This window comes from Orycteropus afer, unplaced genomic scaffold (genome assembly GCF_000298275.1).
Source record: "Orycteropus afer afer isolate SDZICR_OR568_19922 unplaced genomic scaffold, OryAfe1.0 scaffold00163, whole genome shotgun sequence".
NCBI classification, from domain to species: Eukaryota; Metazoa; Chordata; class Mammalia; order Tubulidentata; family Orycteropodidae; genus Orycteropus; species Orycteropus afer.
In genome coordinates, this window is record NW_006921750.1 from 935,382 (window position 1) to 955,323 (window position 19,942).

A 19,942-nucleotide genomic window follows, 5' to 3' on the forward strand; every position below is an offset into this window, starting at 1 on the left:
ATTCTTCTGGGACTTCAATCACTTATATGTTGAATGGCTTATTTTTGGCCTACAGGTCACTGGGGGGCTCTGTTCTGGTTTGTCTTTTCCCCTTTATCCTTTAGTTTCAGGTGACAACAGTGGTTGTCACTGGCTCTGGTGACAACAGTGGTTAAGTGCTTGGCTGCTAACCAAAAGGTCAGTGATTCAAACTCAGCAGCCACTCTGTAGGAGAAAGATGTGGCAGTCTGCTTCTGTAAAGATTATAGCCTTGGAAACCCTACAGAGCAGTCCTATTGTATACTGTAGGATCACTATGAGTTGGAATCAATTCAGTGACAATGAGTTTACCCTTTAGTTTGGGTAGTTTTTGTTGCTTTGTCTTTAGGGTCACTGATCTTTTCTTCTACAGTGCCTAATTGGCTTTTAATCCCTTCTAGTGAATTCTTCATTTAATGTTGTATTTTGTATTTCTTAAAAACCAGGAGCTCTGGTGGTGTAGTGCCTAAGGCATTTGATGCCCAACCAGAAGGCTGGCGGTTCAAACCCACCAGTCACTCCTCGGAAGGAAGGTTGGGCAGTCTACTTCTGTAGTTATACTGCCTCAGAAACCCAAGGCGGGGTCACTATGAGTCGGATTTGACTCAATGGCAGTGAATTTGGATTTGGTTTGGTTATGTTCCATTTGCGTCTTCTTACATCTTCCACTTCCTTCATTTTGTTTATATTTTCGTTTAAATTCATAAGTATATTTACAGTAGCCATTTTAAAGTGTTTGTGTGCCAATTTCATCTTCTCTGTCATTTCTGAGTCTTTTCCTATTTGCTAAATTTTCTCCTTGATGTACGGCAATTATTTTTCCTTCCTGCCTGTTTTATCTACCTAAATATACTTCTCTTCTTGCCTGTTTTATATAATTCCCTAAGAGCATAAAGTCTTTCATGTCCCACATGACATTTTTTGTTAAACATTACATTATGTGGTACATTCATATTGTTGAATGTAGTTGTAGATCATTTATTCTCTTTGTTCTGTGATAGCTCATTGTAGGAATATATCAGTTGGAGTATTTATGATTTTAAGTTCTTAAGACCTTTTAAAGTGTTATAAAAACATACCACTGTTTCTGCTAAGTTGGAGAGCTGAATTATAAGGGTGTACTAGGGTTTGTGTGGCTGAGCTGAAGAAATCCTGTTTTTTGCTTGTGGATTCAGATGGTTTCAGACTCATACTTTTTTTTTTTTTTTAATTGTGATTTGGGTGAAAGTTTACAGAGCAAATTCACTTTCCATACAGCACTTCACATACACTTTTGTCTCATGACATTGACTACAATTTACCACAATGCACAGCTCCCCTCCCACTTCCTCTCCATAGTTACTTCTTCCCTGTGTTCTTTCCTCCATGCACTCTTGCCCCCTGGGCTGTCTCCTTGTGCAGTGCATAGACAGCCCTTCTATTCTCCCATGATTGTTCTCTCCAAGGAGTGTATCTACCTAGTGTAAACGTTTACTTCATATGCCTATCTTTTGTTTGGCTGGAAGCCGCAGGAGTGGGTTCAGTTCCAGACATGAAGTGTAGCTAGGGGTCTCAGTGGTTCCATCAGGCTCTATCAGGCCAGCAAACCTAGTTCCTTTTTTTTAAATTATTTTTTCCAAATGATTTTGAGTTTTGTTCCACATTGTTCTCCCGCTCTATCCAGGATCTCCTACATAGATCCCCCTCTGAGTAGTTGACACTACTCTAGACGGTTGGTACCATCTATTTCTTCTGGTTTCATAGTTGTATAGGTTGAGGCTATCATGGTGTACCAGTCATTTGGACTAATTGTTTCCATGAATCTTTGATTCTCTTCATTTTTCTTTACTCTGGATGAAGAGAGACCCATTGTTGCATGTAGATGGCTACTTGCAAGCTTTTAAGATCCAAGTCTCTACTCACCAAAGTAGGATGTGGAACAATGTTTTTGTTTAGTATGTTATGCCAGTTGAGTTTTATGTCCCCTGTGAGTATGGTCCTGATCCCAGAGGTCCAACTCCTCACTCCCTCTGGGTAGCTGGCGGTGGCCAAGAAGTACCAGTGTCATAGTTTTATTCAGAGTTGTCAAACTATGGCAAATGGACAAAATTTAGCCTACCGCCTGTTTTAGTATATATAATTTTATTGGAACACAGCCATACCTATTTATATAGCTATTACTTGTGGCTACTTTCCTGCTATAACAGTAGAGTTGAATAGTTATGAAAGACAATCTGGCATGCAAAGCCTAAGATAATTTACTCTGGCCCTTTATGTACATATCAACCCCTGGTTTAGTGTGTTGCTTTCCTACCCACTGTTAATCCTTATGAGTTGTGTCAGTGATGGCAGAGATGGGGAAAGAATGTGTTGAAGGATCACTCTTCTCTGTTGTCTAGGGAGCTGCCTATGACCACCCTTGGATGTCTCTGTCCCTTTGCTGTCCTTCCTTTCACAGCTTTGACACAGCCATTCCTCAGTGGGATGTGGTGGAATGGCTTTCTGCTCTCTGGGACACAGCATGATAGCTGCCTGGGAGCACTCTGCGTGGTCCTGCCTCTGCTCGGGCCCCTTGCTTGGGCCCATGTCACAGGACCCTCACTGTTCTGGGAAAGACTCTCATACCTCTTATTCATAGACCCACCCTTCTGGCAGGAGGAAAAGTTGGTGTGCAGTAGCTGGGTGACCCTATGCAAGTCATGCTGCCTGGGGTCTGTAAAGAGGAAGCTGGGCCCCAGCATCCCTTCTGCCCCCAGACCTTCCAAACTAATGCTGAGTAGGAGCTTGGTTCAGATTCTTATAACTTGAGGCTCTCTTGAAAGGGGCCTTTCTTGATTTATGGAAGATTGAGAGTGGTAATACTCTTGGAAGGTTCAGATGCTGAGCTTATAGGGTCACGGTGGGTCTAGGATTTGTACCTTCTGTCCTCCTTTCTGGCCTCACATTCTGTTGAATCGTTGGCATATCAAGTGGCATGGCGTTGCTGCTTTCTGAACTCACCAGATCTGTAGCTGCTATTTCGTGTTCTGATAAGGGTGCCAAGACCATAAGGTTTCCACATGGCATTTATGATGGCACAGCTCTGTGGGAGGTATATTGGCCTTAAAAGTCCTCAATTTGCAAGCTACTTATTTTACAGATTGGGTATCTAAGGCCCAAGAGAGACTAGCATAGCTTAGGGCCACAGGGTATGGTTAGGAGCAGAGTTGAGACTCTTACAGCTTTTTCACCTCCCTGCCTTATTTTCTCTCTCCATCGTCCTTTCCCAGATAGATAGATAGCTGCTGTCAAGTAGACTCAGACTTCTGCCTAGAAGAGTTGTCAGAGTAGAATTGTGCTCCATAGGATTGAGTGGGTTTTTTTTTTTTTGGAAGTAGATGGCCAGGACTTTTTTTCTGAGACACCTCTGGGTAAAATGGAACTTACTACATTTCATTTAGCAGCTGAGTGCATTAACCACTGCTCACCCACAAACTTCATCCTTTCATAACTCCCTTTAAGAGCTTCTCAAACTGAAAAACTCACTGCCATCAAGTTGATTCCTACTCGTAGCAACCCCATTGGGTTTCTAAGACAGTAAATCTTTACACAAGTAGACTGCCCTGTCTTCCTTCTGTGGAGCAGCTGATGGGTTTGAACCACCAACCTTCTGGTTAGCAGTCAGATGCCTTAGGCACTGTGCCACCAGAGATGTTTTCCCTGAATTTTGCTCAGTATTGTCTCCAGAGGCCAAATAAAAGAGATGCCCCTGAAAAAGAAGGGCTTGACTTAGAACAAAGTCTGATGCTGACAGTTCTTGGGTGGTAGATGGGTCAGTCTACTGCTTCTCCTTCCTGGTGTGGTGGCTGCTCTGCTTTAGTGCAGGGAAGATAGCATGTGGTCAGGAGGTTCATACAACCAGGCTTGATTCTGAAGTCTTCACCAATTAGCTATGAGACCTCAGGCAGGTACCCCATTGCTCCACATCTGAGCTTTCATACTCATAGCTTGGGGTTAGTGCCAACCTTGTGGAGAGTGGGGGTTTCTTATCAGTTTCATTAAGGGTGTGTTTAGCCCACTGTCCAGTCCTTAGGGAAGGGTAGTGACACTGTGATGATTAGGAGGTGTGGTTGCCTTGAATGGTATAAGAAGACAGAAGCCTGGCTTCCCTGTGGGCTTGGCAGGAGGTTGGGCTGAGTTCTCCAAGGGAAATTTAATTAGGTCATAGGAAGGTTCCTTGGTCATAGGAAGACATCAAGCCTTAAAAGTCACTCCCAGATGGCTCACAGCCAGAGGATGGGCCGTCTGTCTCAGAGAGTTCTGTAGAAGGGTTATGTTATGGATTGAGTTGTGTCTTCTCAAAATATGTATTGAAATCCTGGATTCAAGGAGAGGTCTCTATGAGTCAGGTCCAACTCGACGGCACATAACAACAACACCATACCTGTAAATAGGGGAGCAATAGTGATTCTAGGCAGGAGACCCAGGTTTGGTTCCCAACCAGTGCAATTCAAGTTCAGCTACCACCTGTTTGTCATGTTACTATGATGCTGAACAGGTTTTAGCAGAGCTTCCATACTGAAACAGACTAGGAAAAAAGGCCTGGTGATTTGCTAAGAATCACCCAGTGAAAACCCTATGAATCACAATGCTCCTATCCACAACCTATCATGGGGATAGTATAGAACTGGGTGGTATTTGGTTCCATTGTTGCATGCGTTTGCCATGAGTTGGGGTCCAAGTCAACAGCAGCTAATAACATACATATAAGTATGATACTTCTTCTTGTTGTTGTATGTGCATTCGAGTTGGACCCAACTGATAGTGACCCCTCCTTGGGTCTGTTTCCAAGGCAGTATCACTTTGGAAGGAAGGTTGGGCAATCCTACTTCCATAGTGATACTGCCTCGGAAACCCAAGGAGGGGTCGCTATGAGTCAGGGCTGACTCGACGGCACATAACAACAACATCACTATGGAAGCAGATTGCCCAACCTTCCTTCCAAGTTAGAAACTGGTTTTTCCTTGTTATGTTTAGTTTATACCCAAGTAGGTTAGGCCCTAAAGCTAATCCCTTCTGAGTTATAACAGAGACACATGGGAAGACATGAGGATTGTCCATATGCCAAGGAACCAAGGAATGCCTAGAGCTACTGACAAAGAAATCATCAACATGGCCAAGACCCTGATTTAGACTTTCAGCCTCCAGACCTATGAGAAAATGTGTGTTCTTTTAAGCAACCCCCCACCCCCTACCTTGTGATATTTTTGTTACAGCAGCACTAGGTAACTAAGACAGAGTCCTCTGGGAGCAGATGAGGCTGGTGTGAGTCTGGCTCTCTGACTGGCTTGTTGTGTGGGCACCTAGGCGAGTCGCTTTCCCCTCTGGGCCTCCCTCACTTTCCTAATCTCTAAAACGGATGTTGTTCCCCAAGGTCCCCTCCCTGGGCCAGTGTTTGTGGAACCTATGGTACAACATGTGACACCCCCAGGTTCCTGTCTTTCTGCTGTGAGTTAAATTTAGTTCTTCCTTTAAGACAGGATGGAAACAAACATGAATCCTTATTCTTAGCGGCCAGCCACTATGAGAGGAGAACTGTGCTGCAGTGGGAAGGCAGCTTCTGAAGTTAACCCAACTCAGCGTGAGGTTTCAGATAGGAAGAGGGGGTGGTGGAGTGAGTTGCAAGGGTTGGACAGAGTGGCGCCAATGGAGTCAAGAAGAAAGCCGTGTCATATGCACTATGTATTACAAAGGTCAAACTAGCAGAGTGTGTTGTATGTGGGGTTAGAGGGAAAGGGAGGTATTGAGGTCTAGGTTTTCCATCTTGAACATAGGAGAGGATGAATGGTGGTGCCGTTTCTGGAGAATGAGATGAGTTGTAGAAGTGCTAGTTTGGACATTGGGAGAATAAGTTTCCATCTTGGGGTATGTGAAATTTGAATTGACAATTGTTGTCTTAACTGGACATGCCAAATGTTTGCTGCTCCCCCCACCCCATTCCTTGCAGCTGTACATGAACTTAACACCCCCAACTCACAGTGTGGGCTCTGTCCTTAGAAACACACTTGGAATTGATTTCTGACCTGATTTTCTTCTATCTCTCTTTTTCCCCCATCCCTGCCTAGTTGGCTGGAGTTGTCTTCCTCGGAGTTGGACTGTGGGCATGGAGCGAAAAGGTAGGTATAACTATTGCTGCACTTCAGGTTCAGCCAGATTTAATTGTCCCCACTTCCCAATTGCTCCCAAGAAGTATTTCCTGTGCAACATAATAGTTTGTAATTATTCTCCACAGAGTTAGCTTCCCTAGTACTGAGATATAGACAAACAAACTCACTGCCATCAAGTTGATTCCGACCCATAGTGACCCCCATCAGGTTTCTGTAAATCTTTACAGAAGTAGATTGCCCTATCTTTCTTTTGTGGAGCAGCTGGTGTGTTTGGACTGCCAACCTTCAGTTTAGCAGTCAAATGCCTTAGGCAGTGTGCCACCAGCGCCCCTTTCTAATAGTGATAGAACTTAGAATTGAAACTGACTCTTGCTCTGAGACCTGGACTTCAGGGTCAGGCCGGCATAGGCTCTGCTTCCTATCTTAGAGTCAATTACTAGAGGCTATATGCTGGACTGCTTGGAATTTTGAGTTCTGTGAAGAAGGAGAGCCCTCTATCTATTCCCGTAGCCCCAAATTACCTTCCTGACCTCTTTGTGCCCTTAACATGGTTCTGTTTGTTCCCAAAACTCTTGCCCTTGCCCATAGACCCCCTAGAAGCAGAGAGGGGCTTCTTTCTATTCTCCTGGTGGCCTTTGAGGAGCTCTGGTAGTGTAGTGCCTAAGACATCTGACTAGTAACCAGACGGTTGGCGATTCAAACCCATCAGCCCCTGCATGGAAGGAAGGTTGGGTGGCAATGTACTTCTGTAGTGATACTGCCCAAGGAGGGGTCTCTATGAGTTGGATCTGACTTGATGACAGTGAGTTTTTTTTTTTGTGTGTGGTGGCCTGTGGGCAGAAATGCCCGCAGCTGAAGCTAAAGCAAGTCTGTAGGCAACTGTGATGTCCTTGCCTAGCCCTTGGAGGAGTAGAGACTGGCTCTTTCAGGAAGGATATGGGCAAAGGGAGCCACAGTGCTTGATGCAGTGTGCATGGTGCCTGTTGTACTGTGGATGAGTGCTGGGGAGGTGATTTGGTAGTCGAATTTCCTTGTACTTCCAGAAGAGGAAACAGAGCACTTAGGTCTGTGAGCTTTCCCACCATGACCTTGAGAGCTTGAGAAGATCCACTTACCAGTTTAGGTGGCTTCTGGGTGGCCTGTGAGTCCCTAAAAGGCAGGTGCCAGGGTATATGTCATTTTCCACTGGTGACCTAAACACTATTGTAATTCATGACTTGCATTGCCAGTATGTGGCTGTTTCTGGGACTGCGGCATCCTGACCAGGTGGTTCTAGGCCACTACTCTTTCCTCCTTTGAATCCTGTATAAAATGCTTTGTCTATTCTATTAGCTGGGACTCTATATTTAAACTTAATTAAAATTAAGTAGTTTGGAATTAAAATTTTTCATCCCTGTTAGCACACTTCAAGTGTACTTAGTAGCCTACTGCCTCCCATTTTGTGTAATGCAGATACAGAGCATCCCTATCATCACATAAAGTTCTGTGAATGGTGCTGCTTTGGTCTGCCCCTGGCAAGTATGTTCTTCATAAAGCATTCATATTGAAATAGTTTTCATCTCAGGATAGTCCATGAATTAACTGCGATATTAGACACTAGTAAAGTCAGTTACCCAAATAGACAGTATCCAGATTATCCACCAGGGTACCTTGTCTCGAGGCCCCAGATGCCCTCCCACTCCCCAACCCAACATAAGTGCCCTGCAAGCTACAAAGGAATCCTGGGTCTGCTGGGGAAATATAAGACAGGTGGAAGACTGTGCAGAGGAGGCAGGAGCCACATTTGGGCCTGGCTTTCAGGATAGGTCAGAAGACAGCCTCCTGTTTTCAGTCCTGGATGCATTCTGCCCCCCAAGGGCACCTTTGTCCCCTGCCCCCCAACCTCCAGACTTCCCTGCTTCTCTGTCTCTTTCAGGGTGTGCTGTCCGACCTCACCAAAGTGACACGGCTACATGGGATTGACCCTGTGGTACTGATCCTGATGGTGGGCGTGGTGATGTTCACCCTGGGCTTTGCTGGCTGTGTGGGGGCCCTCCGTGAGAACATCTGTCTGCTCAAGTTTGTGAGTGGCCCCAGGGATGGGGAAGAGTGGGGATGGGCTCTCCTGGGTAGATTGTGCCTCTTTGGGTGGAGGGGTGGCAGCTCATAATCATGTCCAAGTCCAGCAGAGTGTAGGAAGCAGCCCACTGTACCCTCCTGCCTACCAAAGTGCCAAAATTTCAGCAAAAGTCTAGCTACACATCAACCTCTTCCAGATTTTCAGCCATTTCAGAGGTGTTAGAGCTCTGGTCTCCTATTCTTTTTTTTTAAGTCTCTCTGACGTTCTAAAGGAGTTGTTAGTCTGGGCCTCATCTTTGTCCTTCCTGGGGTAGATTGAATGATGATGGTTGGTGCAGTAACCTGAAATCATTTCCCTCTCACAGGGCATGTTGATCTGTTGAATGTGTGTGCAGAATCCTTGATTTCCTGGCAGAACTGCCAATTACCAAGAGTTTATATTTAGATACAGATTCATTTAGAAATGCAGTTAAATAGCACCCAGTGGGGAAAACATATTATCCATATTTTTGCAATATATTATTTGTTGTATTTACTGGATCAAGCTTCCTCTTCCCTGGTCTTAATTTAAAATGCAAAGCACGTGGCTGTTTACTAACTTTTTCTTCTAAAAAAGTATTATGTTAGTATCTTGCTTCTTTGGGGGTAATCATTATATTTTGGAGGGCCTGTGTGAGTGTGTGTGTCTTTCCCCTCTGTCTTACTTCAAAAGATTTCTTTATTTGGCTGGTGTGGCACAGCTACGTAGTTCCCTGTATGGCTGGTGGTAACACTGTAATTGTGCACAGAATCTGCCCTGAGCTAGGAGGACCTCTTGATGCAGGGGTGCTTGCAGAATGCCTACCATGCCTCCGGTCATGCAGCTGAGTCCCATATACACATAGTGCCACCCTCAGAGATGTAAAAAGCACTGTCAGAGAGCTCATACAGTGTTAAACGAGCCTCAGTTTCCCCCATCCCCAGTTTGATTTGTAGAAACTCAGATGGTGGTTTCTTTGTGGAGAAGGGTACAGGCTCTGCTCTCAAGGAACAGAGAGACTTGTCCATTCCTGTGATAGTTCCCAGGGAGGGGGCTGCATAACAAGAATGATGGACACATTGATTTGGAGCCTTCTTGTACTTTCTGTCACTCCACCCTTCCCAGCAGTGCAATGATGTGGGTAAGGATTAATGTCCTCATTTTACACATCACCCAGCTAATAGTATGAGGTTCCCAGGCTTAAGCATGGGTCTCTTGGGGGCAGAGCCCATACTTTTATAGCAGACAGAGGGTCCAGCTTGTATGGTTGGCAGGGGACTGGTGGTGTGCCTATGGTAACTCCCTTCCTGCCCTTGTCCTGGTGCAGTTCTGTGGAGCCATCGTATTCATCTTCTTCCTGGAGCTGGCTGTGGCAGTGCTGGCCTTCCTGTTCCAGGACTGGGTGAGGGACCGGTTCCGGGAATTCTTTCAGAATAACATCATATCCTATCGGGACGACATTGACCTGCAGAACCTCATTGATTCCCTCCAGAAAGCGGTAAGCCACACCAGAGAGGACTCCTCAGAAAAGCATGCATTTATCTGGCATATATTGTGGAGAAGTCAAGTCTAATAGTGAGGATGGTAGGGCTCCTTCTTCCTCAATGGGCTTTCTGCCTACAGCACTACAGGTACAGTAAGACTGTGGAAGATGCTACACCTGCCTTCATCACTTTGGTTCCTGATGGCCAAGGGTCCAGTTCTTCTTTGGCTGGTAGAACCTGAAATGTACCTTCTCCCCTTAGGGTTGGGCAGGCAGGTCTAGCTGCACCCATGGCCATCCTCCCCAGGAGTGCCATCCTCTTCTTCCAGTGGGGCCTAGATCTCTGAAGAATACTCTGGGCAGGAGATGGCTCTTACCAGCCCTACCCAGTGCTCCACCCAGGCAGCTACCCTTATAGGGACCAAGGAGCAGAGCTTCTCCCTAGGCGTGTGACTCACCATCCTGAGGCTATTCCTGCTCTCTCCCACTTCCTCAGACTCATGGACCCTTTCTCTTCAGGAAGGCAGAGCTGACCTGAAGGAAGTGTCCCCAGATGGAGCGAGATATACCCTCTCTAGAATATCTCCTGGAACTTTGTCTATAGTTCTCACTAGCCTTTCCTTCTCTGGCCTCTGACCCTTCTTGTGCCAACTGTACTTGGAGGCTGGACTACACCTGTTCTCCCCCAGGAGGAATGTCTGCTGGCTGTGGTAGCCACACCAGGTTCTTTTTTGATCTCTGTTCTGCCAGAAACCCAACTTTATCATTTTTGGTTCTAGGAAGAAAATAAATTACAATGCATTAAACATGCCTTTAATCTACTCTAATTATTACCTAAAACTTATTCAAAATCTTTATATTAGCTATAAGGAGCTCTGGTGGTATAGTGGTTAAGGCATTTGGCTGCTAACCAAAAGGTCAGTGGTTTGAACCCACCAGCCTCTCTGCAGAAGAAAGATGGAGCAGTCTACTTCATAAAGATTTATAGCTTTGGACACTCAATGAAGGTCACTATGTGTTGGAATAGACTTGATGGCATTGAGTTTGGGTTTTGAGTTTTGATATTAGGTATGATGGGATCCAGTAGAGTACATTATGACCAAAATATTCAGGTCATCCCTACACTGTTATTGACTTGTACTAGTCTGTTAAAGTCCCTCCTATCCCTTCTACCCCTCCTATTGGGTTCAGTAGTGTGGCTCTCTCACTTTTTAATTTCCACATGTGTTTTGCTTGCTCGTTCCACAGCAGACTAGGGTGGCTCCTCCCTTCACTGGCCTCAAAGACATTGTGCTTTCCCTGTTGCTGTCCTTTCCTTTTAAAAATATATTTTCCCAGAGGGTTGTGGTGCTGCTGCTTGGTGAAATATTAGGTCATCATTAAAGGAAATCAGAACTTGGAAGTGAAAAAAAGAATCAGAAGTCTGGGTTGTGAATTTGTTGTGATGATGCCCTAAACTATGTCACCTATAAGGGCAAGTGCAGAAACAAAATCTGCTGGCAGTGGTCCTTTGTTTTCATAAATTTTTAGACAAACAGGGACTTTATTTGCAGTTGCTGGTGCAAATGGGGGTGGGAGGCAGGGACAAGGGAGTGCAGATTTCCCAAGGTTAGCAGGGCTTTTACTATGTTGTAGGCATGCTAATCCCAGTTCTTTCCTTGGTAATAGTCATTCAACAGCTGTATTTTTTTTGTTTGTAAATATTCAAAAAATGGAACTAGGGCAGTCTTGGAGTCTCAGAGGAATGTACATGGCACCTGAGATGGGGGGAAGTTGAAGACCACATTGGCAGAGCAGATAGGTCTCAAGAAGAGATAGGTCACCTCTGTGGTAATAGACAGGAAGGGACTGGGAATGAGTGCTTATGCTGATCAGAGCAGGTGTCTTGGTCTCTCTGGCTCAGACCACACACACACACACACACACACACACACACAGACACACAAACACACAAACTAGCAACTCTTCTTTCCTTCTTAAGTGTTCCTGGGTCGTTACACCAAGCACCTTTGTAAATGTGGAGGGCCATGGGGAGGCCTTGGTTTCTCTCTGTGTGAGAGGGCACCTGGACTGATACTGTGTGCTGGGGCCCACATATCTCTTCAGCCCTCATGGTTTCTGGTTTGCTAATTGCAGAACCAGTGCTGTGGTGCCCATGGCCCAGAAGACTGGGACCTCAATGCCTATTTCAACTGCAGCGGCTCCAGCTACAGCCGAGAAAAGTGCGGGGTGCCCTTCTCCTGCTGTGTGCCTGATCCTGCGGTGAGTCCTTCCTCACTGGTGAGTCCCTGTGGGCCCCATGAAGGCAGGGCCATTCCTGCCTGGGATCTGGGGACTCTGGGACACTTCTCTCACGGCACACTGAATGAGGGGTTCTCTACCTTCTTGCCCCCTCCAGGCTCCTTTCAGCTCTGAAATCCTACCTGTGTAGATTTCTCAAATATTCCTTCCTGGCTTCCTGGCATTAGTGTTCCAAGTGAAGCAGGGGAACAACAGAGTCCCTCTTTTCAAGGGATTCCCACTCAGGGCACCTGAAAAAGATGCTGAGAACGTACCTGGCCAACTTACTGTAATCTCTTTCCACAGCAGAGTACACCCAGTGCTCCGGAGCTCGCAGAGGCTGTGGGGTCCATGTTATCGAGTCTCCTAGTGGAAAATTATTTTCTTTCTTCTTCATCTGTGTTTATTCTAGTCCAAGGCCAGGTCCTAAGGTTCTGGAAACTGGGCTTTTGGGGTAACTGTGAAGGGACAGTGTGTTAGACTGGATTCTCTAGAGAAACAAAACGAGTAAAGCTTATATGTATAGAAAAAAGAGAAATTTATCTTAGGAAAATGGCTTACACACTTACAGAAGCTGGCAAGTCCAAAGTTTCTGGATCAAACATCAAGCTGGAGGCTTTTCCATGTCAAGCTGGAGGCTTTTCCCGACTCTTGCAGCCACAAAGGCTGAGGAGCTCGAGGCTGGCAGGCAGTACACCAGCTGTTGACTCCAACGAATGACGAATTCAGGATCTCCAGACCAAATGGTGGATTGTTCACTCAGAGACAGTTGTAGGTAGCACAATAGAATCCTGATCTACAGAAGAATGTCTCTTTTCCTGGAATGTCCATAGATATACTGGAAGCAGGCCACACCACTAGGGAAACTCCCTTTCAACAGATTGCCTCCTCAAAACATAATCATCTGATCCCATCATTGGAATAACCACATCACAACAGCTTAAACCACACAGAATTGTGGTCCAGCCAAGTTGACACATAGCGCCAACTATCACAGACAGTGAATGTTGAGCTAAATTGAGCTGGGACAGAGCTGAGCTCTAGAGATGCTCTTAGCATAGTTACCTGGTACCTGATACTGTGCTACGGGATCTGAGCAGACAAGGGGTCATCATATTGTATAGGCAAATTTCCTAGCCCAGGAGAGTGCTGATTTGCTGAGGTCTTTGTGGTGACTCTGACATATATCCATCTAGCAAGTGTAGCTTTTACCTCCTAGTATGGGGAAGTGGTGGTCCAGTAGTAGAATTCTTGCCTTCCATGTGGGAGACCTATGTTCAATTCCCAGGTCATGCACCTGAAGAGCAGCCACTACTTACCTGTCAGTAGGGATTTGCATGTTGCTGAACATACTTCTGTAAATATACCACCTCAGAAACCCAAAGAGGGGTTGCTGTGAGTCGAATTATTTTGGTTGAACATATTTCAGCAAAGTTTCCAGACAAAGATAGAGTAGGAAGAAAGGCCTGGTGATTTACTTCTGAAAATCAGCCAGTGAAAATCCTATGGATCACAGGTATCTGGTCTGTAACTAATGCCAGAGATGACACAGGACCAGGCAGTGTTTCATAGCTGTGCATGGGATCATCATGAGTTGGGCTTGACTTGGTGGCAGCTAACAATAACAGGGATTGGCAAACTGGTCCATAGACCATATGTGGCCTGCCATCTCTGATTATGAGAGTCACAAGCTATCAAGAATGGTTTTTATATTTTTAAATGATTGAAAATAAATCAGATGATGATTAATATTTTGTGACACATGAAAGTTACATGAAATTCAAATTTCAGTGTCCATAAATGAAGTTATCTTGGAATACAGCCATGCCCATTCATTTACTTCTTGCCTGTGGCTACTTTTATACAACAACAGCTGAGCAAAATAGTTGCTACAAGGACATATGGCTTACAAAAGCCTTAAACATTTACTGTCCGGCATTTTACAGGAAAAAAAAAAATGGTCAGGAGCATGATTTATGGATGTGAGCTGTCATGGGCAGGTGTTTGCTGTTGGTTCTGGTGACTTTTCTAGAGCCTGCCATCCTCAGCTTCCTAAGGAAACAAAATTAATTTCTTTTTTTTCCTGATTTTTCTTACAGCAAAAAGTTATCAACACACAGTGTGGATATGATGTCAGGACTCAGGTGAGAACTCCAATCTGTATAACTTCAAGGGTTCTTTAAGTTTTATTCACTATGGTCAAACTTCTGATTTAGCACAAGTGCAAATTGGAGTGGGATAACAAGGGAAGACTTAGTGCAAAGTGTGATTCCATGCTTTGCTCAAGCTCAACAGCAGCACAGGGCCTCACACACACTCACATGCTGGCTGGTGGCAAGACACATGGGAGGAGTAAATTGCATTCTCAAACCCTGTGAACTACAGTCACAAAACTAGCAGTTGCTATGTTAGTGGAAAGAGGCCGGAGGAAAGTTTTAAGGAACAAAGACTACATTTTTAACAGACTTTTTGCAGATTCCTAGGATAAGCTTCATGAGGGGATTCAGGGTAAAACATGATTCTGCTTCCATGTGAAGGCATGGTGAGCCCAGCCTTTCAAAGGAAATATGGCTTTTGCTAAGAGTGTACTTGATTTTGAAGAGAAGCAAGACCCCTCCTGAAAGACCCAGCCAAGCCTGCAGCCCTGTCCCAATCCCTCTTCTGATGAACTTTAGTAATGTGAGTGGCTGCTGTTCTGAAGGGAAGAAGGTCTCAGGGAATCTGCAGAGGTCCCTCCTGCTAGTCATGGACCCACAGGGATGTACGCTCTGGCTTGGGAAACTCAAATCCTTCTGCAGTGACTTCACTTGCAAGGCAACCTGTATCCAAGTTGGCATCCCCAGGATGACTTTGTTTGATGGCTTTAAAATGAATTAATGGTCCATCAGTGTTGCCACAGAGGATGCTGGTAGGTGAGGGGAGCAAGGTGAATATGGGGCAGTTAATGGGATGTGCACCTACTGAGTCTCCAGAGAAGATACCACCAGGATTTGGGGTTAAAGGGAACCAGTTTGGTTATGACTTCACCTAGTGGCTCAGACTCTTAGGAGCCGGCCTTACCTGTGCTCCTTCTATATGGCTGCTGGTTTGTGGGCTGGGAGACACTTTGAGTCTAAATTCACTCCCTTCCTTCTCCTGCTAACTCCTCTGACTCAGGAGACACTGAGCTTCCTCCTCCCAGTTTCCTTCTTTTTAATGACAGTTCCCTCTCTAGGCTTCCTAGCCTCCTTACCTTCTCCAGCTATGAGCTCTCAGGGTGAGTTGAGTGAACTGAACTTTAAATCTGTAGACAGAAGTAGATTTGAGGTTATACCCAGGAAGTCTTTGGTTAGACAGGTGACAACATTGTAACCTGCCCAGTGAGAGGCTGTGGACTTTCTGGAGATACAGACAATTCTGTAGAGTTCAGTGCATCTCTGGCTCCTGCCTCCCAGATACCTCCTTTCCCCCATGCATCGCCCAACCCCAGGGCAATGCAGGAGGCAGTGGCTCAGCCAAGATGGTATTTCCCTGCAGCTGAAGAGCAAGTGGGACGAGTCCATCTTCACTAAAGGCTGCATCCAGGCACTGGAGGGCTGGCTTCCGCGCAACATCTACATTGTGGCTGGCATCTTCATCGCCATCTCCCTGTTGCAGGTTTGCTCTGGCGGGCCTTTTCTCCGTTTTCTGTTCATTTGAACAATTTGGGCCTCTAACAGAGTGCTTGTTTAGCTTGGGTGTGGGGAGTAAGGAACCTGACAGAATAAAGGGGTACAGTTAGATGTCCAAGGCTATGTGTACATTCATGTTGGTGTGTGTGTGTGTCATTGTTGGGCAGGAATGTCATGGTACCCATAAAGGTCACATGTGCATGTGTGTGTGCGCATGCATGTGTAGGTGCATGTGTGGTACAGGAGCATGGTGGCTTGCCCTGTTGGGGGCTAAGCCCAAACCACAATGTGATTCCCCCTTCCTTGGTTCTACTACCTGAAGATGGACCCTTCTGCTGGCAGCCCTGTCCAGGGGCCCCGTTGGCTGCATAAGGAGGCCTTGCCTTTCTGAAGATAGAGGTCCACATGTACTCAGGGTGGGCTCTCACTTGCTCTCAAGTCCCTCCCTGCTGGTGGGGTAGTGGTAGGATGTAAGGAGGCATCAAGAACTACAGAATGGGAAGTGATAACAGTTGCTCAGCTGGGGGTTGAAGGCCTGTGGCTCATGTGTGTGGGCACCTCAGGACTCCATCCTCCTTGACCCTACCATCCTGGTCCCACATGATGCCCTCTGCACCCGCTGCCCTTTGCAGCTCCATTTCCCCTTCAAGGCTGCCCTTTGCAGCTCCGTTTCCCCTTCAAGGCTGCTCTTATTCTTTTGAGTCATATTTCACATGTGGAACAACTTTGGTGACCAGAAGCTGGTAAGGCCTGTGGCAGCTGGGTTGGCCAGGCTCTGTCTGTGGTCAGATGAGAGACCATGGCTTTTCCTAGGGCTGCCCAGGACTTAAGAGGAGAAGCTTGGGACCTCTGAGCATTGTCTGCGTGGGTGGTGGTGTTCTTATGTGGAAAATGCACCATTAGAAAATGTGTGATTCTGACATGGCCTTGAAGAGGTGACTAAGGAGGGCTTTAGTCCACACACACTCAGCAGATGTGTACTGCATGATCTCAGAGGGAGGCTGAGAGACAGGAGTGTCTAAACAAGGAAAGAAATACATACTTGGAAAGTAGGCAAAGGAATCAGACTTCAGGAGGACTGGTACATCAAATACAAACTACAATAACAATATAAAGGAAGAGAAAAAAAGCAAACTTACTAAGGTTACCAAGTTGAAATCGATCTATTGGTGGTGGGAAACCAGCAATCTGTCCATATGATTATCATGTTCCCAAAGGTCAAAGCGACTCTTCAGATATCAGCATAGTGAAAACCAGGGACGAACTTGTTTTTATTATGAAATCTAGGTTGATGGGAGACATCTGAGACTCATTATCTTGGGAATCAGAACTAGAGTGGCCTGTTATTTTTGTTTAACCCAGGGCACCAAATGCCTGCTGCCCTGTATTATGTGATGTTCTTAGTCATGTTGGAGACAGGGCAGAACATCTGTCTTTGCACTGAGGGTGCCTGTTGCTTGCCTCTTTTAGCCCTAGAGCCAAAAGTAGACAAGGTCTCTGACTTCCCAGGACTCACTTTCTCCCAGTGGGTCAGTAGCTTTTTGCCAAATGCACACGTATTTGAGTCACTGGGTGGTGCAAATGGTTAATATGCTGAGCTAACTGAAAGTTTGGAGGTTTGATTCTACCCTCAGGCTCCTTGGGAGAAAGCCTGGTGATCAAATCAGCCATTAAAAACCTGTGGAGCAGAGTTCTACTCTGATATACATAGGGTCAGCATGAGTTGGAGTCAACTCCACAACTGTTTTTTTTTTGCCCAGGTGCTGCTCTCTCTGCACCCTTGGTCATGGGCAGAGTAGGGATGGCAGTATTGTTGCTCACCCTTTGGGCCCCACTGTTGATGGCTGCTGTTTGCTTTCATTTCAGATATTTGGCATCTTCCTGGCAAGGACCCTGATCTCAGACATTGAAGCAGTGAAAGCAGGCCATCACTTCTGAGCGGTGGAGGCGGGTGTGGAGCTGAGCCACATTATAGAGGCAAAGCTATCAGTATAATTGACTTCTGTGTGCAGAGATAGAGCACAGGCACATTGTCCCTTGGAGCCAGCACCCTGTCTTCAGCACCATCGTGATGTGACATGTTTCTGCATGCTGGTGCCGAAGAACATGGACCTGTCTTACCTACTTATACTTGTGACTGTATCCACAGTGGGGTCTGCTCATACAGAGTGTGTCTTTAAGTGAGGGCTATGGCTGTGGGTAAGGGGTTGATTTGGTCCTCCTGGAGTCCAAGAGTGCACGCAGCATACCTAGCCCCATTAAGATTCCCATGAGCCATTAAGGTTCCCATGTTCACTTTGTGCTAACCTGTGGGGAGTGGCCACATCTGTGAGCAGGTATGGGTTAGAGAGGCTTGCAGGGTGGACAGACCTGCTGTCTCCATCAAACCAAGTGGCACAGAGGCCTTGCCCAAAATTGGAGGGGAAGTGTGGCACAGACAAGCAGACCTCCCTGTGTGCCATTGGGGCCTGCAGTAATGTTCATGTGGGCAGGGAGTTGTTTGCAGGACCCTTGGCCAAGTCTCCATGAAGTGAGCCTGAGCCATTAAATGGACTGTGCCATGGGAAAACCCTGTCACTATCCTACAGGCCCTACAGGCTCCCTGTGGCAAGAACTGCCTCTTTCTCAGCACTAGGGGGGTGTGAGCATGGTTCTCCACTGAGACCAACTCTCCCTTAAAGTGTACATTATTTATTTATAAGGGTAACAGTGTTCTCACACCATTTATTTCTTCCCTCTTCCTTCCTGGGCATCCTTTTCCAAGCAACTTTATGCGATGTCCTGGACTGAAGCCCTGAGCGTCTCAAGAGCAGCCCCCTGAGTGTCTCAAGAGCAGCCTCAGCAGCCACTCCTGTTACCAGTGACTCTTGGTGCAATGTGTGTGCCCTTTCCCCATGCTCCCTGGACACATGAACTCCAGCTTGGCCTCCCATCTTCTATTGTGGTCTTTGTGCTACTGACTGTCCCTAGAACTTGAATTCTGACCCACCTCCTAAAAAGCCAGTGCCCCTCTTGTGACACTCCAGGGCTGGTCAGCTTGGCTCACCTTTTCCTGGGTAGGAGCTCTGCAGTCTGCTCCCTGCGCCCAGCCCCAAGCCCAGGCTGAAGCTGGTCAGAAGCCCAGGACATTTTGTTTCTAACTCTGTGGTGACTGCTCCACTAGGATATCTGGTCCCTGTGCCCACCCTTCCTGTTAGGGCTATCTGGGGCTTATTTTGGAGATAATGTCTGTCTTATATACTGAGTAACCCTAAGCGATAGATAGAGTATCTGTCCATTTGGGGCTGGGCTCTTGCCTAACATTTCTCCATAGCTGTACAGTGCTGTCCCCATCATTCAGGGATTGGGTCTATCTTTTCTTACTTGCTGAAGTGTACATTCCAGTGTGATGCGTACTAGTGGGTGTTTGTTGACAATGTTACAATTTTTTTTTTTTTTTACAATTTTATCAGTAGACATTGGAGGAAGGAAGTGTGTTTTTAGGAAGTATGATATTTTCTTTGCCTGCCAAACTCTTTTATGGAATATATCTTTATATTAAAGTGATTGCTTTTGTTGTTTTTGTTTGCGGTCACTATCAAGATGATACTGAGCATCTCAGTGGTAAGCTGGGCTGTTGGGGAAGCCAGTGGCTAGGATGTGGCTAAACCAGACAGAAGCGGGTGAAGGAAGCCCATCTTTGGCACAATCTGAAATAAATTTGAGTGGCTCTTTAGACTCTGTGCACCACTTTCAAATGTCCTTGGTATAAAGGTTTTACCTGGAGTAAGTTGGCTTGTGGCTTAGCTATTATGCCCAGCCATATGTGTGGGGTATAAGAATTTTGACTGGAGGAAGAGGAATCCCTACGTGGTACAAATGGTTAACGTGCTTGGGTGTAACTGAAAAGTTGGTGGTTCAAGTCCACCCAGAGGAGCCTGAGAAGATAAACCTGGCTATGTACTTCTGAAAAAATAGCCACTGAAAGCCTTGAGTCAGAGTTGACTAGATAGCAACTGGTAAATGCCTGGAGGAAAACACTTAGGTTATCTTTGTCTTGCTTTAGAAGTGTGTTTCCTGGGAAGGAGAGAGCTGGTTTGGTGGCCTTAAGTTGCTCCTGAGTGAGCCTTGTGGACCTTTGTGAAATGGACTCAGCCTGTCCTGAGGCGGGGGCGAGGCACAGTCCCTTATTGCCAGATTGGCACCAACAGTTCCTGGATCCTCTTTAGTCCACTGCACAGTTACAGCCCAGTCCAAGTGAAGTCTAGCTGTGCCTTTTAAGTTGCATTTGATTTCCAGTTAGTTTACAAAACTTTGGGCCATTATCCAC

The 19,942-nt window shown here is 46.1% G+C and overlaps 1 protein-coding gene across 1 annotated transcript in view; it reads left to right on the plus strand.

The window, feature by feature from the left end:
• TSPAN14 (tetraspanin 14) overlaps positions 1-17,571 on the plus strand; it is a 55,356-nt gene extending 37,785 nt beyond the window's left edge. The window contains exons 2-8 of the mRNA XM_007946476.2: positions 6,102-6,152; positions 8,059-8,205; positions 9,548-9,718; positions 11,840-11,965; positions 14,083-14,127; positions 15,500-15,619; positions 17,500-17,571. Coding sequence (XP_007944667.1) covers positions 6,102-6,152; positions 8,059-8,205; positions 9,548-9,718; positions 11,840-11,965; positions 14,083-14,127; positions 15,500-15,619; positions 17,500-17,571 — 732 coding nt within the window. The remainder of the gene's footprint in view (positions 1-6,101; positions 6,153-8,058; positions 8,206-9,547; positions 9,719-11,839; positions 11,966-14,082; positions 14,128-15,499; positions 15,620-17,499) is intronic.
• Positions 17,572-19,942: the final 2,371 nt, after the last annotated feature.